The 25,029-nt window shown below is 45.7% G+C and overlaps 1 protein-coding gene across 2 annotated transcripts; it reads left to right on the top strand.

Moving 5' to 3' along the window:
• Nucleotides 1–375: 375 nt before the first annotated feature.
• mn1b (meningioma 1b) lies at nucleotides 376–17,403 on the top strand. Of its 2 annotated transcripts, XM_080499256.1 has the most exons (3): nucleotides 376–1,239; nucleotides 1,351–4,944; nucleotides 15,956–17,403. In XM_080499256.1, exons 2-3 carry the CDS (start codon nucleotides 1,419–1,421, stop codon nucleotides 16,216–16,218), a joined length of 3,789 nt encoding a protein of 1,262 aa, XP_080355382.1. In that variant the 5' UTR covers nucleotides 376–1,239; nucleotides 1,351–1,418; the 3' UTR covers nucleotides 16,219–17,403. The 2 variants fall into 2 exon arrangements, with proteins under 2 accessions (XP_080355382.1, XP_080355383.1); XM_080499257.1 differs by lacking the exon at nucleotides 15,956–17,403 and adding an exon at nucleotides 11,189–11,292 and having other exon boundaries at nucleotides 376–4,944.
• Nucleotides 17,404–25,029: the final 7,626 nt, after the last annotated feature.

Here is a 25,029-nt window from a genome sequence, read left to right as displayed (position 1 = left end):
AAATCTGCTTTAAAGTGGTGAAAACGGACTCTTTTATTTTGGGGGAGAAAATGTTTTGTACCTGCAAAATCACATCCAGCTCAAATCCGATCCTGCTTCTTTTTTTCGGAGAGAGAGAGAGAGAGAGGGAGAGAGCAAGAGAGAAAAGAAAAAAAAATGTTATAAAGTGAAAGCCATTTCGAAGATGTGATTTACGCACAAGAGTTTACAATCTCATTGACTCTCTGGACCACCTTAACAGCGCTCGTCCCGCCCTCCGAAGCTTTGTTCCGCGGCTGTGATTGGATGCAGCCTCATGGATGGAAGTGGCTGCAGAAATGCAAAACTTGTTGCTGGCTCCTCGGGACGCGTTGATCTCACACAGCGCCAAGCGGTAGAGCGGAGTGTGAGTGTATCTGTGAATCGCTCCCCAGTGCACTCAGACCTACACCAGACAGGACGCACGGAGGGGACGCGCAGCGCGCACCAGGATCCGAGCGGACTGGAGGGGGAAGAAAAAAAAGAAGAAAAAAAAGGACTTTAATCCACGGCGCTTTTTACTCCAACGTGCATGAGCGGCAGCGAGTGAAGGATGCTGTCAAGCCGCGGTGGAGTCGTGGAGTGCGGCTGAAGAGCGCGTAAACAGCCGCCTCGGCGATACGTGTGCCCCGGCTGCAGAACCGTGGTTGTAGACTTTCCATCACACGGGACTTTTGGCTTCAAGCCTGTTCAGCCGTTTGCCAGATTTTGAAGGACATCGGTGAGCAGTATCGATTTGAAGATTTGTCTTTACGCAAAGCAGCAGCTCCAGCTGCACGGCACCGATTGGATTTTTTTTTGTTTGTTCCCTTTTTCTTTTCATCATGGGACTGTATGCAGAATGTCATTCTGGGACACTTGACATCGGACTGGAATAACGCGAAATTTAAAAGAAAAAAACAAAAAACCTGTTATATCCCCCTGCTCGATCCCTGAGACTGTTTTGCGCTTAGTTTGTCAGCGCACTGTTTTTTGTGTCATGTTCGCTCCTAAGAAATGCGCACTGAAAAACTTTGGTGTGTGAAACGTTAGTAGTGCTAAAGTTTTTTTCAGCGCTGTTTTTTTTTTGTTTTTTTTGTTATATCAATCGTAATCGGAAGACATTTCGTGGAGCATTTCTACGGGAATAGACACAATCTTCGTGCGTAAATGGACAGTCTATCTCCGCGCCCCTGGAGAAGTTGGACAAACAGTAGCTTTGCAGCAATGAGAACTTATTTGGTGAGTTTCGACACTTAAAGCAGATACATCATAATAATCAAAAAAGTTATACAGACGTTTTATTAGGTTTTTTTTGTACCTTTTTCTCTCTCTTTTTGCCTTTTGAGACAGACGGAAAAATAAAGAGTGCGCCGATGTCTGGCAAACCTGCTGTCATGTGGGATTGATTGCAGGGGAGTATGTTTGGGCTGGAGCAGTTTGGTTCTCAAATTAATAGCAGAAACCCTGGCCAGTCAGAGAGAAACATAAACCAACAGAGACTGAACATGGGCTCCCATTATAAAGGCCCGGGGTTTCATGCCGGAGGCCCGCCGGGAGCCGTGGAGCCCGGGATGCCCCCCCTGGGTGAGCCGCAAATGCTCGGTCTCAATATGAACATGAACGGAGAGCAGTACGGGGGCTTCCACCCGCGGGGACACTCAGACATGCATGCAGGTGGCGGACTTCAGCAGCAGCAGCAGCCGCAGCAAGGACCGATGCATGGATTTTTTAACAACCAGCAACCTCATCAAGGACATCCACACGGCCATCAACCTCACCCCCATCAACATCATCCTCATTTCAGTGGGAATTTCGGAGGCCCAGAGCCAGGGTCATCATGCCTACATGGTGGAAGGCTAATGGGCTACAACAATAATGGCATGGGACCACAGCAGGGTTTTGGAGAAGGATTTGATCCTCTTGCTGAGGGACAGACAGGGGATGGCTTCCCCCAGCCGCAGCAGCGGTCCAGTAATATGCCTGACTTTCAGCATCACGGGCCTCCGAGTGGCAATCACGCTGTCCCCGCCCCTTGTCTACCCCTGGACCAGTCACCTAACAGAGCTGCATCCTTCCATGGTCTTCCTTCTTCCTCTTCATCATCCTCCGAGTCTCACGGTTTAGAGCCTCGGCGGATGCCAAACCAGGGACCAGTGGAAGGATTAGACTATAACTTCCCCAGTGAGCCTCAGCCTGGACATTTTGACGTACCTGTGTTTTCCCCATCAGAATCAGAATCTCAGTTACCACATTTTGGCCCCGGAAGGCCGGTTCCCAGCGGGAATTTCCCGGGGAACTCCGGCATGCCTCGGACACCAGGTATGCCGGGCATCTCAAAGGGGCACCAGCCTCCGCCACAGTCCCAGCAACCCCAGCATGGAGTGTTTTTTGAGCGTTTTGGAAATGGCCGGAAAGTGCCCGTGGGAATGGAGCCGGGGGTCAATGCAAGACATCCTCTCATGCAGCAGCAACAACAGGCTGGCTTGATAGCCAGACAGAACTCATGCCCCCCTGGCCTCCCCCGACCCCCACAGGCTGAGCCCAGCTCTACTAACCCTAACATTCTGGATGGAGGGGTCATGATGCCTGGCCAACACAACCAGTTTGAATATCCCATTCACAGACTGGAAAATAGGGGTCTGCACCCCTATGGGGACCCCATGTTTAATATGCAACAGCAAGCTCCTCCTCCCTCCCAGCAACCCCCAAATCAAAGGCTGCAACACTTTGACTCTCCTTATATGAACATGGCTAAAAGGCCGAGGTTTGATTTTCCTAATGCACATAGTGGTGAAGGCTGGTGTGGCAGTATAGATAACCACCTCTCCCCCTCTGCCTACCCTGGACTTCCTGGAGAATTCACCCCCCCTGTGAATGAAGGTTTTGCACCGGGGCCCCTGCAGCATCCAGGGCCTGAGCAGCAGTCTCTGCAGCAGCGCCAAAATGCGGCCATGATGATAAAACAGATGGCCTCACGAAACCAGCAGCAGAGGATGAGGCAGCCCAGTCTGCAGCAGCTGGGTCACCATGGCGATGTTCCTCCTGGCCCAATGGCTCATGGTGGCCCAGTCGGGAACATGCCACCGACTAACTTTGACAGAGAGAATGGTGGCAGAATGCCCAACATCGATGGACAAAATCCTCATGTACCTCAGGAGAACTGGTTTCAGGGGTCCCACCCACCAGGAGAGATGATGTCACGGCGTATGGGTGGAGCGGGTAATGAGTCAGGGCCTCATGACATAGGTTTACAGCAGAACGGGCCTGGGATGATGTTTCGGCCAGGCATTGGCATGCAGGAGCCCATGAGAATACCAGGAGACGGGCATGTGCCGACCCTCCATTCCCCGGGCATGCACTCACAGTTCAGTGGCAACATGGGCAATCTCTCACAAATGCAGTCTCCGGGAGCAGGAGCCGGACATCCAAATGCACCAGCAGAGAGACGGCCAGCTGACTTCCCTGCACCTCCAATGGGAGCACAGCCAACATTTCCCTATGGGGGGGCTAACCGACAAGGGCCTGCCCACAATGCTCCCCAGGGGGTGAGCACCTCACCAGGGAGCTACCCTCCTCAGCCTGAATTCCCCTCAGGCCAGCGGTCGTCTGTTAGTAAGCTTGGAGCTCTGTCCCTCGGGAATTTCAGCAAAACCAGCACTAAAGACAGTGTTTTCGGCCAGAGCTGCCTGGCGGCCCTCTCTACGGCCTGCCAGAACATGATCGCTAGCCTTGGGGCCCCCAATCTCAACGTAACATTCAACAAGAAGAACCAAAATGAGGGCAAGCGAAAACTGAGTCAGACAGAGCAGGACATTAATAGCAGCACATCTAATGGGACTGGCAGTGCTGGTCCTGAATATTTTCAGAGCAGCACTTCCCAGAACAGCCAGATGCCTGGCACCGGGAATAGCAGCTCTAAGCCTGCAGTTCAAAGCCAGACGGTGCAGGGGGAAGCCAGTGCCCTCTCCCCAAATTACAACATGGACGCTACCCCGTGCAGTGAGGGGAAGGCAACAACAGGGAGTGGGAGAGGGAGAGGGAGGAGAAAAAGAGACAGTGGACATGTGAGCCCTGGAATTTTTTTTTCCTCTGACAATGGCAACCCTGTTGTAAGTCCAGGCCAGCAGACCCCCTCGGCTGGCGTTGGGGAGAGGGGTGGGGGCACGCCCCATGAGAAACACCTCCAGTCACCCTCTTGGGGAAAAGGAGGTGACTTAATGTTGGGGGACCAGGCTGACCTTATGTCTTCTTTAGACAGTGGCATTCAAAGTGTCGCTGCCAAGTCTGACAGTAGCTCACCGAGAGTGGACTTTCCTGACGATGTCAGCACCCACTACGGCAACGAGGATGAGGTGTCCTCCAGTTCAGATGCAGGAGGGGCCTCAGCCCCGAAGCCTAATCGCAGCCCCATGATCACGGCCTCCCCGAAAATGCCGAGGAGTGACCACGGGTTGATAAATGGACAGAAGCCCCTGGGCATGGGCATTAACAATCATACTACCTCGACACCAGACAGCTATGGACTGAACGCTGGTGTGGGCACAGGGGCCAGTGGGGTCAGCCACCCGGGCACGCCTGGTGTGGAACAGGTACGAACCCCATCCAGCACCTCTGGCCAGGATGAAATCCATCCTCTGGAGATTCTGCAGGCCCAGATCCAGCTGCAGCGGCAACAGTTCAGTATCTCTGAAGACCAGCCTCTGGCAATGAAGAATGGCAAAAAGAATGGCGACTGTCCCTCACAGAACGGAGACAATGAGCTGGCGAGCTGCAGCCCGGATGCTGGGAAGGGCTCAATGGGCACTATTGACCTTGACACCCTCATGGCAGAGCAGCACGCCACCTGGTACGTGCCCAGTGACAAGGCCATGATGGACGGGTCAGAAGATGACAAGGCCATGGGACCCTGGGAAAAAAACAAGAGCCAAAACAACAGTAAAGAAGGTAAATCAAACTATTTTATTCTCCACATTTGTCTTTTTTTCTTTTTTCTGTCTCTCCTCTCACTCACTCCCAACTCAGACTTCATTTATGATCATAAAAAAACACATTAAAGTGGTATATTTTCCTCATAAGGCTCTTTTTTATTTAAAACGTTATTTATTTAAATTACCACCCACATAACAGATAAAATACTGTGCTGTCTTTGTTATGTACACATTGAGCAAGCTCAAAGCACCTGTCTGTGTTTAATTGGGATTATTGATATTTCTAAGTTTAAAAGAAAAAACACTGCAAGTTCTATAAAATTCTTACCACTTGGAACTAATATTATTTTTTAGTTTTAATTAGATTTTTTTATTGGCTTAAATTAGGTAGTATTAAAGTATTTATATAAGAAATAGCTCAAACAATGAAAAATCCGTTTTAATGAGCAAAGTGACGACGTCTGTTCAACGTATTTGTTAAAGGTTTCTTCATTGTACAGGCACTTCAAAAGAGCAGCTCAAGAAAAGTAAACATTTCCTGTGGTTCTTTATCTCGGTTTTCAGGGTGAACAACTACATTGAGAAGATTAATAGCTTTCTGAGGATATGCTTTTGCTCAGCGGGGTTTCCCTTCGCCTTGTTACGTGTTTGTTTTTGTTATTATCATGGGATAATACCGAGCTGGTGAAAGTGCATTGATTTCAGATCGGCCGGTCAGGGATTATCATTTTAAGGATTACATATCAGAATGAAATGACTGACACGCGCTGTTAGTTTAATCCAGCAAAAATTGTCAGGGTAATTTATAAATGCTTTAAATGCCCAATGGTATTTGGTTTAGTGTGTTTTTTTTTAATGATTAATTATTATTGTAATATTGATTTCTGTCACTTTTAAATAATGTATGATTTATCATTATTTACAAGGTCAATTGGAGCTTTAAGAAGCAAAGTAAATTATAATAGTTTTTTTCTCTATCAATTTAGAGAAAGTGGTAGAGCTGATGTAAAAGCACAATTTTGCAATTTGCAGCGGTGAGGTTATGCCCAAAAAATAAGTTTTGTGCATTTATTATGAATTAATTAATCTTATTTAAATGGATTTAAATACAAATGCAAAGAGCCTCAATTTTTTAAATTGTGGATTACACTGTATATAATAATAATAATAACAATAATAATAACAATAATAATAGTAATAATATGCTATCCTTATTAATACACTAACTTTGTTGATGGTTACTTCGTGTATTTTATTCATATTAGAAAAGGAGACATGCTGTCTGCTGAGTTGCACTCTCTCTACGCACCATACAATCCTGTCTTTATTTTTCTGTCTTCTCGATTTTCTTCTGAGTGACTTGTAATTTTTTTTCTTTTTTTTTTTTTGTTTTCTATTCACGGTGTCATCGTTTATTCGTTCTAAACTTAATCCAGCCGAGACTGATAATGTCGCTTCATAGAAGGGGGGAAAAAAATTCAAAAGTGATCGTCTTGTATCTCGTGCATGTGTGTGAATATGACGCTGTGAATATATCTATGTATGTATATGTTTGTGCGTAACGTCGAGCGCGTCCCCGGCGCCTCTTTGTTCTGATCGGTGCGGGTGCAGAGAGGCGCGGGGGCGCGCATTGCGCGGACTCTGGAGTCCGGGCGCATTGTTTATATGAGTCTGAGCTCCGGGTGTCGGGTTGTTACACTAATGCCATTACACAGAAACAGCGCTGTGACTTGTTTGACGGTGGCGGTGGTCTCTCTCCGTGTGCACGGAACACTGGAGCAGTTACACGCAGTGGGCATATTTAATTAGATTTTTAAAAGAAATAGTAATAAGTTGTGCATTTCACCTTATTCAACTTTTTTCCTTCAAGAATTCTTTTTGTAATTAATTTTTTTCCAATAAGTAATGGCTGCACACCATCAATACTTCTGCTATTAAATGTACGTTCCTTTGAGTGGGGATATAAAAATTGATACACAGTCAGTCATACTCATCCTGTTGCTTTGTGTGTTTGAATATTGCTGGACTAAAAGCTCATTTCACTTCCCAAAGTTCCCTGTCCAACCCTCTCCTCTCTTCTCCTCTCTTCTCCTCTCTCCTCTCCTCTCCTCTCCTCTCCTCTCCTCTCCTCTCCTCTCCTCTCCTCTCCTCTCCTCTCCTCTCCTCCTTCAGCCCTCCCTGCATGGACATGCAGCTCTGGAGCGATCGATAGCTAGTTAGCACAAATCACGGCTCCTGACAGTTTCTCATTTGAGTGCTTCAGACAGCAAAGATGAAAAAAGGGTGGAGGTGTATTTGGGAGCGGAGGGGGGAGGGGGGGATTTTGAGATTGAATCTGATGCTTAGGCTACACAGAAGGGAGCAAAATAACATAATAATTTAAGATAAGTCATAGCCCACAGAGTGGGTCCATAAGAACCAACATCCCACAGGCTTTTGACGCTGCAGAAAATATCCTCTTCGACCACTCAGTCTGGTTTTGAAGTTCTCAGTCTTGTAAACAAAAATCTGCCATCGGCAATAAACGGCCAGTGTTGATAATTTAATCTGAATCAGGGCAATTCTGGAGTCCATTAGCCTTAATGAAATATAACTTGGTCAAAGAAAGATGATCATCATAATTAGATAGAAGAATTAATTTTCATGCTTCCAGTGACAGATTAAATGACTATTTTAAGCTAATAAAAACTTTATCCAACATTTTAATCTTCTCTATAAGATAAGAATCTGTGTTAAGACCATTTTGTTGTCAGTGGGAATATTTTCACAAAGTATTTCCCAAAACATAATTAGTTTTCTTCACAGTATATCTTTTTTTTTTCTCCCCCAGGTGAAATAGTTTTATACCTGTCCTCTGTCTTAAACATGTGTGTGTGTGTGTGTGTGTGTGTGTGTGTGTGTGTGTGTGTGTGTGTGTGTGTGTGTGTGTGTGTGTGTGTGTGTGTGTGTGTGTGTGTGTGTGTGTGTGTGTGTGTGTGTGTGTGTGTTTTCTCTCGGGAGTGTTGTTGAATTATGCACGAATTATTTTCACCCTTAAACGACTGGCAGCTTGATGAATTCAGTAATAATAGGCAGGACACATTTGCACACAAATACCTGAGCTAATTGTAATGCATTATCAATGTAACTGATAATGCAATGAAATGTAAATAATTATAAGCTGCACTCTGAGTGCTTCACATTTGCTTTTTTTCAGACCGTTTAATTTTCACATGTGGGATTAGAAGAAGGTGTTCGGAGAATAAATCTAAATGTGAGATAATCAGTTTACAGATGCATGAAGCCCACATGATGTGTATTTACTGGTTTATTTTGTTAGGTTTTTTTTAGTTCTTCGATTAAAGTTATTTCATGAACAGGTGAATATTGCTGCTGTGTTTATTGTAGTGATGGCAGTGGGTTTGTTGTGCACCAGGTGAAAGGTCAACCTGGTTGCTGTGTTGTTTACATCTCCATTTCTGCAAAAAAAAAAAAAAAGGCGAGTGTCACGTTGTCATACGTCAGGTGGTTTTGTCAGATGTGTTTGAGTTGGTGCTACGAGCACGAGAAGCCACGTTTATTTAAAAAAAAACAAACAAACAAACAAACACTGCATCTTTTCAGGGTTAACTTTTAGTAAAAACCTCTTGTGAGTGTTTGAACGTGACGACTGAGTGATAAAAGTTGAGTCTCTCCTGTTCACCCAGCTCACCCCCTCTCTGGTCCCTCTGGTCTGGTTAAAGTGATGCATGTGGCAGTAATTGTCACCCCCCCGGACCCCATATTTGACCCCCTCTCTCTCCTCACATTGTGCAACTCCTTTTTGTTTTTTTTGTTTTTTCTCCACCAAGTCACTGTATGTAATACCAGTTGCTGTAAAGTTTGCAGAATCCGCAACAAATTTAGGTGATCAACTCAACGCTTGTGCAATGTCAGTTCATATTATTTCTCCTTTTTTTTTTTTTAGTTCTGAAAAAAAAAAGCCTGCACCCCTCCTCCTTCCTCCTCTCTGTTCTTACATCTTTACCAGAAGCTAGCCGTTCATTTGCAAACTGGTGCACAGTCTTGATAACAGGCAACCATCAGGCGTAGGAAGTGATTCAGTTATTTTTACTTTTCACTGTTTGAGCCACATGCACTTATGTGACTTTTTTTTTCGCGCGTGTGTGTGTGTGTGTGTGTGTGTGTGTGTGTGTGTGTGTGTGTGTGTGTGTGTGTGTGTGTGTGTTGTTTTTCAGCACAGTTAAAACACTTCACAGTTGACCTTGTGGAATAGTTTCACTCTTCACGCTCGGTAATCAGTCCTTAAACAGCTCTAATAATGATCAAATCTCTGTCACTCTGACTTTGACAGATTTGAAAAGAAGGAACTGGCGTCTTATCATGCCAACTAGAAAGCACTTAAAGTGCAGAAAGAGCCGTATTGATATTCCACCGTGGAGAACAATCCTGCGAGACTGCCTGGCTTTGACATTTCAGCACGACAACAACCCCACAAATCACACCAGTAATTTTTGTTTCCCTTTTCTAAAAAAGAAGAAAGTGATTGGCATGTGCTTGAATGTGGAAAAAAACAGCTCGGGGCAGTCTGTGTTCTTTACCTGTCATTACAAGGTGTTTCATATTGACTTTTTTCTACAACACACATCCGCCAAGTGTCTCACAAACTCCTGCACTGCAGTAATGATAATCATTATGATAATCGTAGCAATTAGCATTGGTAATATTGTTTTGTAAAAAGTTATAATTCGTCATCTCGCGCCTACTGTAAGTTGTCTCGGTTATTGACAGGCTCATCACAGCTGTAAAAACTCTCGCAGTTACACTTTATTGACAACGGCAGGGGAGGGCTTCAGAAACTTTAGTCAACTTTTAACAGGATCTGCTTGAAGAATAACAGAAAAATGAACCGTGCGACTAGTTTCTGCTGCATCTGCGCCTGTGTGCGCGGCTGCGTGCGCGAGCACGTGACAGAGGGCCGGATTGTGAGCGCTGAAACCTGATCATATGGATTTGTCAGCTGCAGACATAAAGTTTGATTTATTTAGACTCGGTGTCAGACTCACGGCTTCAGCCCCTGATCTCAGGTGTCTCGCTCAGCGGAACACACACACTTAATTCTAATGTGTTGAAAATGTTTAAGAGTATTTACTCAGCTTGTAAATAGTGCAGGGCTGGGAAACAAAAAAAAAAAGAAAAACCCCAACTCCCGTCCATCTTACATTTGAGGTGTCGAGAAATTAGGACGCGTGTGCATCTGTGTGTGTTTGCCGCGCATGTGTGTTCTACGTTCCTGTGCCTTGGTGAGGCATTGAGCACTAGTGACAGTCAGAGGAAGCCTATTAAAGGAGAGTGAGAGAGAGAGATAGAGAGAGAGAGAGAGAGAGAGAGAGATGAACAAAGGTGTCGAGTCTATTGCTTTGTTGGATTCTCAACTCTTCAAAATAGGAGCTCATCCGGTGTTTTGTTTTCCCCGGGGACGGGTGATAGAATAAAATGAAACTTGTCTCGGCATGTGGTAAATATTCTCCCCGGATGCAGCAGCGATGGAAAAGCTGAAGCAGGGCGACGCACAGAGCCATGAGCTCCAAACCTGGCTTCAATTCACGACGTCCACTGTCTCCGTAGAGTGACCGCCACTGCAGTCGTGTGTGTGTGTGTGTGTGTGTGTGTGTGTGTGTGTGTGTGTGTGTGTGTGTGTGTGTGTGTGTGTGTGTGTGTGTGTGTGTGTGTGTGTGTGTGCTCTCCGAGGTGTCGGTGCTGTCACGCTGCCAGCAGCAGTTACGTTATTTGCCATCCAGGTAGTCGTCAGGCGCCTTTTAATTTGTATTGAGGAACTGACAAATGAGTTATGACACTGGAGCTGTTTCTCCTGGGAGAAGGAAAGAGAGACTGATGGAGTGCACCAGAAACTAAGAGAGATAGGGGAGTAGTTGTTTTCTTTTTTTCTTTTTTTCTGGTCGGAGAGACATCTGTAGTTTTGCTCGTGAGGCGGGTGACTGAGTTATTGCATTTAAGTAGGAATAATTTGATTAAATACTTTTTTTTTTTGGTCTTATCCCAATTTGTTTGTCTTGCTTTAATTGTAAAAATTCAAAGAACATATTTAGGTTAAAAATATTTAAATATGAGCTCCGCCTTAATACTCTAAAATCTCTTTAAGTCCAGTTTTTACTTTCCACTTTTCACATTACGATGCAGTTTTTGGAGATTTAAAAAAAAAAATGTTTTATGACTATTTGAAATCAATTTCTTCCTAAATGAAATCGTTTGTCTTGCAGGTCGCCCTAATCACAAAACCACCACTATTTTCAAAAGTGGCTGACCTTTTCCCGGGAAGGCGGAAAGAGAAAATACTATGTGTGCAGGACTGAGCTGAAACAAAATAGAGACAGTGAAGTAGATCAATATGTCAGTGACTTGGATGACATGCTGGACAGGTCCTGGACATGGCTGTGAGTTATGAAGGAGGCACTAAATCACTTCCCATGTTCTGATTTGTGTCTGGTTTCCTAAGAGCTTCTTGTGGCCAGAGGGGGAGGTGTGTGTGTGTGTGTGTGTTGTGTGTGTGTGTGTGTGTGTGTGTGTGTGTGTGTGTGTGTGTGTGTGTGTGTGTGTGTGTGTGTGTGTGTGTGTGTGTGTGTGTGTGTGTGTGTGTGTGTGTGTGTGTGTTGTGTGTGTGTGTGTGTGTTGTGTGTGTGTGTGCGTGTGTTGTGTGTGGATATGAGTTTTGAGGGGATGGGAATGGGTGTGTTGTTGGAGAGAAGGTAACAAATGCTGGGGGCAGAGCCTGTCTGGGCAAGTTTTTTCTTTTTCTTTTTCTTTTTTCTTTTTTCCTCTGTCTTTTATGTTGCAGGGCAGAGAACAGAGCGGAAATTCAAACCAAAATAACCCCTCTGCCCTTGCCTGAGAAATGTGCCCCCTCCCGCTCCCTCCAGATATCCTCTCTGCTCCGAGGGAAAGGTCACACCACGGCACTGGGGTGGAGATGAGGGTTTCGCAGGGCGCCTCATCTGCCCCTCACTCTCTCACTCTGGGGCAAAGATACGTGGGACAATGTCTCTGCGAGGCCCTGAGACTTTCCTCACAACATACCTGTAGCTGATGGATAGTTGTTGTTGTTGTTGCTGGTGTAATTACTCCAGGCTGCTATATTTTAGGTTTGTAGTTTTGGCTGAACGTTCCACCCCCACCTTATTCAGAAACAAATCCAGAAGAATCAACACTTTTCCTCTCTGGGTTGTGTCAGGGTTTTTTTTTTTTTTTTTTTGTGCTGACAAAGGCAGCGTCCTCACTCAGGACCAGAGTGGTAGTTGTTATGCTAAAGGAATCTGACCTGATGTCACACACTGTCATAGGAGCAGAAGCCTTTGGGTGTTTTTGTCAGCGGGCGCAGGGCTCTGATTGGTGGAGTTTGTGTTCAGAGAGGATGGGGTCGCGGCCTGGAGGCCACGGGGTCAAAGGTGAAGTGTCGTCATGGAAGTATAGAGCTTGGGATAAAAAGGGCACAGGCCCGCCGCTTGGGATCCTCAGGCCTGGAAATCAGTGTGACGGAGAACCTTAAAAAGAAGCGTTTATATTCAAGCCTCCTGACACACACACTTCATCTCCTCGTCTTCCTGTTGAGAAACATATCTAATTCACTATATATTTTGCCCTAATTATTTTGCAAATACAATATCTGTGTCGCTGTCAAAGGTTGCCGTCTTTATTTTTAACTCGTGCTTTTGTTGCTTTCAGGATTAATTGAAATCATAATTGCAAGCTGTTAGACTTCATATGAAACCAGTGGGGAAAAAAAACAAAAAAAACCCCAGTCCCGAGCAGCCATTGTTTACCCTCCCGTGTTGCTCCGGGTGTGTTGGATGCGGGCGGTATGACATGTAAACGCGTGTCAGGCCGTCAGCTCCCAGACACATTGGTGTCATCCAGACAACCGGAGCGGCGCGTGGTGCTTCCCCCTGCCTCCATGGTACCGCAGCTCCACTCATCTCCTTAAGTCGTCTCTGGCCACTGTGTGTGTGCGTGCGTGTGCGTGTGTGACCATCCCTCCCATCAGCACCACATAAACACCTATTACACGTGGGGTGAGGGGTGAGCGGTATGGCCGCACCAGTGCATCACATTAAATCCAGTATTTAGCTCACACGTCTCTCTGGTAATCTTCAGTGGCTGTTAATGTGTTTGAGAATATTTGGGTGTATTTGTGTCTTGGCGGAGCCGCATGTCTGTTACTGTTCCCGTTGTATTAGGTATTCTCCTCCCCGCTTGTTCCCTTCGGACGAATAGGCTATTATTGAGATATTACCGTGGATATCATTTCTACATCACTCAATGAACAGCCATAACAAGATAGATCTTATGGGGGGGGAGAAAAAGATTTTTTTCTGCTTGTAAAATGTCATGGTGAATTGGGATTTAGACTTGTGTGATTTAAAATTTCACACCGCCGTTTCCACCTTTGAACGAATCCTCTGGCATGGATAATGCTCACAATTTAAGGGTGGTGTCTGATTTTTCCATAAAAATCACACTGCTTGAATCCCCCTGGCTGCCTTTATAATACCGAGTGATATTTTAATCTTGTGGCGGTCAAGTGTTTGGCTCGTTTCACAAGTGGTGGGTTTGGGATATGCTGTTAATTGAAAGCGTGTATTGTAATGGACGGCAATCAAGCCATTTACCATGACTGATGGGGAGAAAATTATAATTTTTTTTTTTTCAAAACAAAGGCTGTTTTATAAACCATGTCATACGTCGTGGGATCATACAAGCCTTAAAATTGAGTGTGCAAGTGAGCATTCTGACATTTGTGCTGTGTGTTTTCTTTGTCGGTGTACTTTCTACCGTTGTCCTTGCATTGAGGCTCAGTAATGTGTCTTGCTAAGACTGTGTGAGTGTGTTTCTGGATGCACATCCATATGTATGCAGGCGTGTGTATGTGTGTGTGTGTGTGTGTGTGTGCATGTGGAACAGCAGCTGAGGGCTGGTGTGAGTGTGTCAGCGGCAGCAGTGGCTGGCGTGTTGTGTGTTTTTGGCCGTGTGTGTTGTCAGTTTGCTGTGTGTCAGCAGTGAGCCAGGGGAACGCTTGGCTGCCTATTCAGGCCGGTGCGGACCCTGCTGTGCCCAGCTAGCATGAGCTGCTGGCGGGTGCTGTAGGGCACAGCGCTGAGAAGAGGGAGTGTGAGTGGGTAGGGCGGGGGGGGGAGGAGGAGGCGGAGGAGGCGGAGGAGGAGGAGGAGGAGGGGGGTAATACTGGCAGGGGGTGGGGATCAGCCATGCTGAGGTGTATGACTGAACCCTCTGGCAAATGTGAGATCTTGTCACAGCCACCACCAACACTGCTCTAAATCCTTATTTCTTCCCCACCCACACCCCCCTGCACCCAGCCCCCCACCCCCCGCCCCCCTCCTCCTTACACCATGTCCCCAGTCCTCGGGAGGGAGATGGAGACGGAGAGAGAAATGTACAGAGACCGGCAGTCAGAGAGGCAAACGAAACAGAGAACAACGGGAGGCTTGGCTGCCTGACCTTTCACCAAATCCCCCCACTTTTCCATTCCAGTGGTCGCAGCCCAGACAGGCTGGGGGGCAAGCCTGCTTCACTGCCTGCATGTCTGCCTGCCTGCCTGCCTCTCGCCGTCGTCCTCGCTGCTCGGCCCCGGCTCCTTTGCCTACATTCTGTTAAAACTTTGTCACCACGGAGGAGAGGAGGAGATAAAAACTGTTAAAAAAAAAACCAACAGCTCAATAAAAAAAAAAAAAAAAAAAGGTTTTACAAAAGCAGGGGAAGAGGAGCTAAAAAGGGGAAATGGGGTTGCGGATAAAATGGTGCAGCGCTTCTCTTTTCTCTTAGGTGAGCAGCACCCTGACTGGAGTGTTGTGATCTGCAGCCTCTGTGCCCAGACTGCCGTCTATCACAGCCTCTCCCTTCTCTGACACATGTAACTCAGCTTGTCAGAGCTGTTTTCCTCTTGCCTCTACACTCAGACGCCAAGTCGTCCCTGCACCTCAAAGCTCCGAGTCTCCGCGCGGCACACTGATCCGTTTCAACCATCCGCATGGAGCAAGGCGGTGGTGTGTTTTGTGTGGTGAGGAGATGGGAGATTAATCGGACTGATTTAAGCGGAGGATTCTAACATCTTCACACACGTTTGCTCTGCGCTCTGGGCTTGCTTGGAGGCAAAACCCAAAGCGCAGGATGCAACACTGGTGTCATAACACGTAGCCCCACCACTAACTCTTACCTAGTTGTAGTGTGTGTGTTTTTTTTTTCTTTAAATTTCATATTCTGTGTCTTTTTTTTTTTTTAACTTTCCTAATTTCTGCCTCTGTGGGCTGTAGTCTGTCTTGGTGTGACCAAGAAGTGTGAAGCTGCACTTTTCCATATATTTCTTAGCCAATCCCTCCCCGCCAGTCTTCCGGGTTCATTTTTTTCCCGTCACAAGACACGCGGTGATTTTTCTCCAGATGTGAAGCATGCATCTCGGGCATCAGCATTACCTCTGGCCTCACATTCTTTATATGACGTATAATCAACCTTGGTATGGATTTTCTGGAGGCCGGGTGCAACCATTTAATATGAGGCTTCACACCTTGGTGACACGGGGTCGATACTGTGGCATGGTCATTATACCAGTAAATTGGGTCAAGCAGGGTTAAAGGACACTTTTCCCCGTACCCTTTGACCCACTGACCGACAGGCTGGCAGGAGCACTCCGGATTTGCACGCCTGGATGCTCCCAAATAAATTTGTGTATGTTTGTGTGTGTTTTCACGTGTTTATATCAGGCATGAGGAGGCGGAGTGTGAGGAGAGGAAGCTTTGCTTACAGTCTCCTCGTCGGGTCTTATTGATGGGGGGGTGGAACGGTGTTGAATTAATTTCACAGTGCAGATTTAGAGTGGGATGTGAAAATGACACTGGTTTAATTAAAATCGTGTATTTTAAATGGTTCATCTGGATCAGAGAATGCCAATTGCTTGAAGTTGTTTTTCATTTTTCTTTACAGTCTTAATTAACCTTTTTTCTCTCTGTGCTTGTCTCCAGAATCAGAGCTCTCCCAGAGTAAAGCTGGAGCCCCAGCGGCTGGAGGCGGAGGTGGAGGAGGTGGAGGAGGAGGAGGAGGAGGTGGTGGAGGAGGAGGAGGAGGAGGTGGGAGCAATGGAGGAAACCACCTGCAGTGCCTGTCCGTCCACTGCACAGACGAGCTGGGAGACAGCAAAGGCCGAGGGGGGCCGGTCTCGTCTTGGCGCTCTCTTCACTCTGATATCTCAAACCGATTTGGGACGTTTGTGGCGGCACTGACTTGAACAAACGGCGAGACCCGGCAGGAAGACATGAGGATGATTAGAAAATAAGAAGAAGGAAAGCTCGAGAGACAAATAACATTAATGAGGACGGTGCTGGTGATAATTTGTTGATGAGACAACTGCGTGTGGCTCTTGCCTGTTCAGGGAGAGAGAGGGGGGAAAAAAGACATTTACACTCATAAATGCAAAAACATAAATACAGTTACACACACACACACACACACACGCACACACACACACGCACACACACACGCAAATATGATGTTTTTTGTTCTGACATGTGCAGCAGTCACACTTAAAAACACTCTCTCATACTGCTGGACAATACAGCGCTGGGTTCTCCTCAACGCTGCCCACATCTGGAAAACCTCAAAAACAATATTTTTTTGGTTCTTTTATTTTCCTTGTTGAAGAAAAATAAAGAAACGTTAAAGGAGGAGAACACAAACCCAGAAGCAGAAGAAGAGATATCAGTTGTCATTGGCTTTGATTGTATACTTGTGTTTTTTAGTCTTGTGATGCATCCACCATGTTTGGATTAACGCAGCCCGAATGCCACTCGCCCCAGTTGTGACTTCACTTCTAGCGCCTGGCGCCTCCTGTGGCGGCGGCTCAGTTTACAGGCCCGACTTCTCCGATTCTGGCACCTCTCGATTGAGTAAGACCCACCGATTCATCAGTCCTGCCCTGAGCACTGAGGAATAGAAGTAGAGGAAGACAGAATGCTAATGCATGAATGTAACTCGACAGTTTTCTCTCCTCATCAAAGCAGATTTTAGGCTTTTATCATTCTCTTCTCTTCTCTTCTCTTCTCTTCTCTTCTCTTCTCTTCTCTTCTCTTCTCCTCCACTTGTATACAATTCAGCCAATGGGAACGTCAAGGGATTGTTTAATAAGGGAATTGAAAAAAAAAAAAAAAGATTATTGGTATTGCACATGTATAATAAGAGAAAATTTGCTGTGTGTTAGGCAATCTTGTAATCTTTAAATAAAGCTTCTGTTGAATTTGAATTTCTGAAACAATAGATGGAGGACTGTGACGGCAATTTACAAACTGATTTTTTTGTTTTTGTTTTCTTTTTTTAATAATATGTAAAGTGCAGTCGTCTGTTTTCCTGCATATTGTATATATCTGTATATGTTTTATTGAGTAACTAAATAACAATAAATATGACGTTAAAGGTGGTCCATTGTGTTTTCGCCATCTCTTTTTTGGACTTTTTTTTTTTTTTTTTTTACGCTCTAAAAATATCCCAAACAGCAGCAGAAGAAAAAAATCATACGTGGTACTTTGGCGCAGTATAGCACACGTATCATCTGTTCGAGGAATATTCAATATTGCAGGATATTGTGTGTGTACCCTGAGGATCATCGGTGTCTGCAGCATATTCCTAGTGACAGATATGACAGGAAAGTTGTGGACTGATGCACCATACCTGACAAGCATGCGGGAACCTGCGTCATACTAAAGCCTGAAGCAGCAACATCAGAAAAACTGCGAAATGTGGCTTCCTGTTGAATTGGGATGCAGAGATGATTAATTCCATGTGCACCTTGCTCACAACCTGTGCCGGGGTATTTTACCTCTTTCTAAGCAATCTTTTGTCAGGTTGCAAATGAGTATGACAAAATCAATTCAGTAAAATGTAGCACACTGGGGGGAAATTAATGCTATATATTTAAATAAAAATCAAAACTATAGTTTTCCCTTTTAAAAGTATGTTTTTTTTTCTTATTTTTGTTGTTAATATTACTGTTTTCCTCATCACCTTTGTTGTTTTTGGCTGACCAGCACTGCAGGGTTTTTTGTTTCTTTTCAACTCCTTCTGCAGCACACACACACGCACACACACACACACACACACACACCAGCTCCCCCTTTCCCCCATTCCCCAGACCCTCCTTGGCTCACCTGCTCTTTATTGGCCATCTGCATGGATGCTTAATGCTAATCAATAACTCCCCTGTGTGCCAGCTCTGAGGTGGAGACGTCAATGCTACCTAACAGGGCCAGTGATCAACTTGCATCACTGACACACACACACACACACACACACACACACACACACACACACACACACACACACACACACACACACACACACACACACACACACACACACACACACACACACACCTCCTGCAGGACCCTGTCTGTGTGATTCAGGTGTGTTTGTGCTTGCTGCTGTTCCCGGCGCCCGCTGCGTCGGATTGCACAGCCTGTTGTGAATGTGATGCACAGAGTGCTGCAGCGTTAGCAAACAGCCGAGATTGGTTATGTGAGCGACTGTCATGTCACTTGGGGAGGGGGGGGTGAGAAATGGTCGGGGAATAAATGCTGATCACACTGCTCACTATGAAAGTGAGGCGAGAGATCCTCGAATACTCAAGCTCATGCACTTTTTTTTGCACACAAAACATTCACAAGATCTTTGAACCACTTTATTCTGGCAGACATCTTGCGCATTCAATCACAATGCCATTCATTAATTAGAACCTCCACTTCTCTTTTGTTCAAGGAACATCTTGTGCAAATGAAGAACTAATTCTACGTCAGTAATGACACTGGTTTGACAAGTATGTTGTATTACCTGAGTTACAAAGGCTGAGGTATGTTGCTTTTCAGGTGAGCATTACATGGCAACATATGGATAAAAATAGTCAACTGACTCTTTATTGTTGACTTGTTGTTGTATGCCGCCTGTTGAACAGGTTGTTATTGAAAATGAGAACCAGTTCTCAACTAACTTACCTTGCAAAATAAAGGTGAAATAAATAAGAATTCTTAGTAATCGACCACGCCAAGGAGCTGAATTCCCCTAAAGATTTGAAACAAAGCATCCGCCTCAACAATGAAATCTTGATGGTGACACAATGAGTGCCTGTTTTATTTGTCCGATTGCATCAATGACAAATCAAATGCTCACAGGTTTGTCACTGAGTTTGTAAACTTTAAATGTTTTTTTTTAATGTAACTGGAGCTCTGGTTATTACTAGTTTGATTTCTTAAGGGGGAAAAAACACTTCAATAGATTGTAATAATAGATTAGGTTGAAGTCTATTTGATCAAAACATGTTTTGTTGGGTTTTGGGTGCGTTCTGTCTGGAGGGTGGATGTTCTCCAGATACTCTGGATTTCCTGCCACAAGCCAATGGCATGCTTTTAAAGCTAATTGGTGATTGTAGAATGCTGACAGGTGTGAATGTGAGGAAATGTGACTCTTTCTGTGTGTTTTCCTGTGACAGACTGGTGACCAGTCCAGCATGTACATCTCAGTGCCCCAGAACCCTGAGCTGCATAAATAGGTATAGAACATTGATGTAAAATAGATTTGTGCGCGTTATATCAGGTTCATGTTGAACAACCATGTATTGAACATGTCTGTTGGCCTGCCCCACGCCGTGTGCAACTGAACCACAAAGACACTTTGGGATACTGGCTCCAGTCAAGATGTATGGTGCGAGACCTTTTCTTTCAATGGGCTCCTCTGCGTGGCGGCCATATTGGGAGGAAGAATACTGTGTGGTCGCCTGAGAACTTGTGTGTTTCCCAGCCAACGTGCATCTAAAGAATAACAATTTCACTAGCCATGAAGACCATCCATGGAGCCGTGGGGGCCATGGCCAGAAGGCTCGGCCAAACACTCTCCACTCACGCAGCTTTCTATGTACTCCAATAAATACATCTCCTATTTGTATTGAGGCGATATGCATCTTTGGGAAAATACCACAATGTTGACATAAGAGCACCCTGTACACCCTCACCTCCCCCCTGTACTGCCCCCTCCCCTCGATTTCCAAACTCTTTCTACCCCTTGCTGAACCTTTCAGGGCCAGAGAGGGAGCGAGAGAGAGAGAGAGAGAGAGAGAGAGAGAGAGAAGGAAAGAGAAATGGAGGGCGACTAGGAGTAAAAGAAGTGTCTCTCAGAGGCCTCCACGGTCTTTAAGCCACTATGGTATCCACCAGAGCCCTCACATACACTCGGCCTCTAAAGGGCTTTTGTCCTTAGAAGAGGGGGTTTGGCTAAATTGGGGGTGCTTGTGGATTGGCGGGTGGGATTGGGCTGGGTGCAGTATATTTGGCTCCCATGTCTCCATCACTGGAATGGTGAACTTTTTTTTTTTCATAAGCCCGGCAAGGAATTGAGAGGTGGGGTGTGGTGGGGCAAAAAAGGGGGATGTGTTTTTTTAGGGGGAGTATGGGGTGGGGTGGGAGGGTTGGAAATCTTCCAAACAGTGCCTTTTTGCTTTCAAAGAAAGCTCCACTTGTGTAAATGTGCTCTTTGTCCCTTGGCCTATTGTTTGAATAGCATTGTGGACTTTTTGTGGGAAGCTCAGAGGGGCCTGGGGGCCTAGGGGGCCAAAGAGGGACCAAGGGGGGCTCTGCCTGAATGACTCGGACCCGGGACAACAGGGCTGTGGGGAGACCAAGGTATGATTAAGAAATATTCATGCTGCAGTCAATGAATAAACATAGAACTTCACAAATATTCTGGAACACCAATCAAATATAAACAAATAGATTTGGAAGATGTTTCTAATCCCAATTCCCAGTCTTATGTTAAAAAAGCATTAAAGGCGTCCCCAACCATCCCATTGTATCCTGCTCTCTTTGCTGATAGAAACAATATAAAAACAGCCCGACTCCCTCCCCCTATAAAGAGATTTCTTAATGGAGCTGAATGTCTGGAGACCCTCGCTTCAGCCAATTCATGACTTCCATCTGTCCTCACTCTCAAAAGATGCCGGCAGGTGGAAGAAAAGCAAGGCACATTTGCATTTTGGGTCCTTTTTTTTCCTGCTTTTACAGAGTGCATGGGGTCAGTCGAATAAAATGTAAACCCATGTTGTTAAACATATTGAAAACCCTCATTCCTGAGAACTGATGCCACCTGAGGAATACACATGGGTGAATGGAGAGAAGTGTCTTTCAGATAAACACATCCGCACTCCGTTACACAATATGGCTGCAATGCAATATTGTTGCAACAGGTGCATTTAGTTACACAGACCACATGCAGACTTACTTCCAATCCAACGGGGATAATCTAGTGAGGATAAAGTAAGACTTAGTAAATCTCCTTCTTCCTTGTTATCTCTTAAGTTTCTGTCACAGTTTTTCTTTTTTTTTCTTCCTGTTGGTAAATTCTTATACCGGCTGTAAACCAAACCCTAAACATTCTGCTCCTCCGGTAGCTGGTTCAACACCCGAGTCTCATCTGAGCTCTCCTCTGCTGTCATCTGCAGATATCCTGTGACCTCTCTTTGCTCTGAACCCCCATGAGCAGCGCACAGGCTTTCCACTGGAAGGTGATTGAGCATGGCACCCTGCTCCAGCCCTGTCCTGCTTTGTCTGGGGACGTGTGCCTGTGTCAGGAACCACAATTAGTGGGGCGCGTCCCCTACCATTAATCACAGACCAGTCCTGGATCTCAGGACCCCACAGCCACACTCGCTGACAACTTGCTCAGCATCAGCACCCTGGTGTCAACGGCATCCTCATGCGTGGAATTGGACAAAACATAGAAAAGAGATTTTGTTTTGATGATCATTTTCCAGTGAGTCTAATCCATTCCTTTCGCTTGCATCATGTTCCAATGAAACGGTACAACGTGAAATGTTATATCAGATGAACTTTGCAATTACTGTTGAGTCATGGAAACGTTACATGCATTACAGACTACAGGCAAATACAAATGTGACCTCTTGAGGAAGAAGCACATCACCACTCCTCTTCTCACTCAGAAAATTCAGATCAATACGGCTGCAGGATGGTAAATACAGTATTTGTCATCAGACAATCACACATTGATGAAACAAATCAATGGATGATAGGAGGGAATGAAACAAGGCAGTGTGCATGCTTACTTTGCACTGGAGGGAGGGAGGGAGAGAGGGAGGGAGGGAGGGAGGGAGGGAGGGAGGGAGGGAGGGAGATGGAGATTTGTGGCTCTCATGGGCTGAAATTTTTCTCTTGGGTGCGATCAGTATTTTTTGTGTGTAGATAAGGGACAACCATGAGGAAAATGATGAGGGAACCTTTGGGTGGGAGCGCGCGCACGTGTGTGTGTGTGTGTGTGTGTGTGTGTGTGTGTGTGTGTGTGTGTGTGTGTGTGTGTGTGTGTGTGTGTGTGTGTGTGTGTGTGTGTGTGTGTGTGTGTGTGTGTGTGTGTGTGTGTGTGTGTGTGAAAACAGCCTTTTCAATATATTGGATTTAGCAGTTTGTTTGTCTAGTCATTATCCGCTCGATGCAAAATGTAAGAATATATGCCAAAGACATACTTCTGTCCCGTCTTATACATTCACACACTAATAAGAATGCTAGTCTTCCTCTCAATCTCTTTATTTAATGCCTAATGAATTCTCTCTCTCTTACTCTCTCTCTCTCTCTCTCTCTCTCTCTCTCTCTCTCTCTCTCTCTCTTACTCTCTCTCCTCTCTGTATTTCTCTTGCTTTATAACAACAGAAGAATGAAAAGCAGCCAGATGGTAGCTCAGGCCTAATATAAAATCAATACACTGCCTGACTGCCTGAAAGAGAACTGAAGGGTAAAAAAAAAGAAGAGTTGGTGAAAAAAAAGAACATTCAAACACCGCAAATGCCAAAATACAGTTCTATTGGCGTCTCCTTTTTTCTTCACCCTCTGTCTTTCTTCTCCTCTTTCTCTCTCACTCTCGCTTTTGTGACATGAACACACACACACACACACACACACACACACACACACACACACACACACACACACACACACACACACACACACACACACACACACACACACACACACACACACACTTGTAACGCTCTTTGAGGAGACCCGGGCGGCTGAACTTCCCCACCTCCTCCCTCTTAATGCCCCTCTAGAGCAGGTAAAGGGACTTGCTCATGTGTGTAAATGTTTGTGTGAGAGTATCACTGTCACACACACACACAAGAATGTCAGGACATCTCATTGGACTGCAAATTGAGAGACAGGAGGAAGGCAAGGTGGAGATAGCCTTTGAAGAGGGAGAGGACTGAGGACCATTGAGAAGTCATTAGGGTAATGATAATTGGCACGGTGAATGAGCAAAGAGACAAAAGGGGAGGAGATGCATGTGCATATGTGTGTCTCTGTGTGTATCTGTGTGTATGTGCGTGAGTGTGTGTGTGGGGGGTGTTTAACAGATGGAAAGAGGTGAGATGTTACAAGTGGATTTGATTGACAGCCACATGCTTGATGGTGACGTGGGTGAACTGAGATGTGAGAAATAAGGTTTTGGAGTTTGGAGTTTTCACATATAAAATTTTTTTGTGAAAAGCACAAAGATTCCGTGTGATGCGGATGAAACAACAAGGTGTGTGTGTGTGTGTGTGTGTGTGTGTGTGTGTGTGTGTGTGTGTGTGTGTGTGTGTGTGTGTGTGGAGCAGTAAAGCCTGTCCCCTGGTGACTGGGCCTGCTTGCTGGGTGACAGATAGCCCAGGGAGAGAGGGGACACCAGGCTGTTTAGCTGATAATTAAGGGGGTTTTATCTTAATTTGAGCTGTTACTCTCTATCCTCTCCTGTGATTTATGAGTTGCTGGCCAGGCCTTCTCCCTTGCTCTACCCCTTAGCATTGGGAACAAGACAAAGAAATCTCGTTCCCTCTGCGCACGTATAACACACATTCATACAGTGGGAGCGTACACGGTGTACATTATCGCTGATGTGAAGTCTGCAGAAATGACACACAAACTGATAATTATTCCCAAGGAATACATTTGCATGGGGGAACTCAACAGACCACAGGAGCTCAAACTACACAATATCAGCACATGTTCTGATTGATATCTGCCTGCAGTGATGTAGCAGGTCTCTCTGTTTTGGTCTTTCTTCTTCTCGGTGAGGCTCTGGTGGTAATGAATCATAGAAGAAAAGGGACTGAAGATTTAACCACTCGCCAGCTGGAGACACACACACACACACACACACACACACACACACACACACACACACACACACACACACACACACACACACACACACACACACACACACACACACACACACACACACACACACACACACACACACACACACACACACAAACGGAGACGCACAGGATAGTGTTCCTGCGAGGTGGAGTGACCGCAGGCAAGAGTTAACTCGATCTTCGGCTGGGTGGGGTATGAGGTGAAGAGGAGACAGGGCGGAGGAGTGGGGAGGTAGCGCAGGGAAACAATGTGAGCCACTGTTCTCAACCTATCACCCCCTGGGGTCACAGCGGAGAAGACATGCTAGTGCAACCTCATCTCCTCTGGTCGCCTCTCACATAAAGGCCGGGGATTTCTCCAGTGCCCCGGCTCGGATGTTGCTTTTACTCAGATTGTGGGTAGATCTTTTGGCCAAGTGTGTTTCGGGCTGTACTATAATAATCCCACAGGTATTTGGCTGGAGGGAGGGACCTTCACACTTCTGCAAATATAGCGTCGGGCAAAACAGGGTATAAGTAGGCAGGTGTGTAAGCGAAGACGTCATTCCCTCTGTCTTACCTGTTGAGCTATTTCGAGGTAAACGTTTCCAGTTAGTCTACATTCAGGAAATGCCTCCATGTGGTTGTGCATTTGGTTAACCAGTAACAGTCTTTCCGAGACTTCACCTTTCAGTTTTACTCTCTCAACAAGTTTGAAACTGGTTTAACAAAATGTTTGAAAGACAAACATCCAAAGGGAGGAGTTTCTCTGAAGAGGCTTTCAAATATGTTGTGCTTACTGTGCACTAAAACGTCAACAGAAGGCAAAGAACCTAATTAGCTCGACAACACATGTATATGTGCTTATTTGTAATGAAA

Source organism: Blennius ocellaris (genome assembly GCF_963422515.1).
Source record: "Blennius ocellaris genome assembly, chromosome: 7".
NCBI lineage: Eukaryota > Metazoa > Chordata > Actinopteri > Blenniiformes > Blenniidae > Blennius > Blennius ocellaris.
Note: the sequence above shows the minus strand (reverse complement) of the source record. Positions and strands in the feature narration are given on the sequence as shown.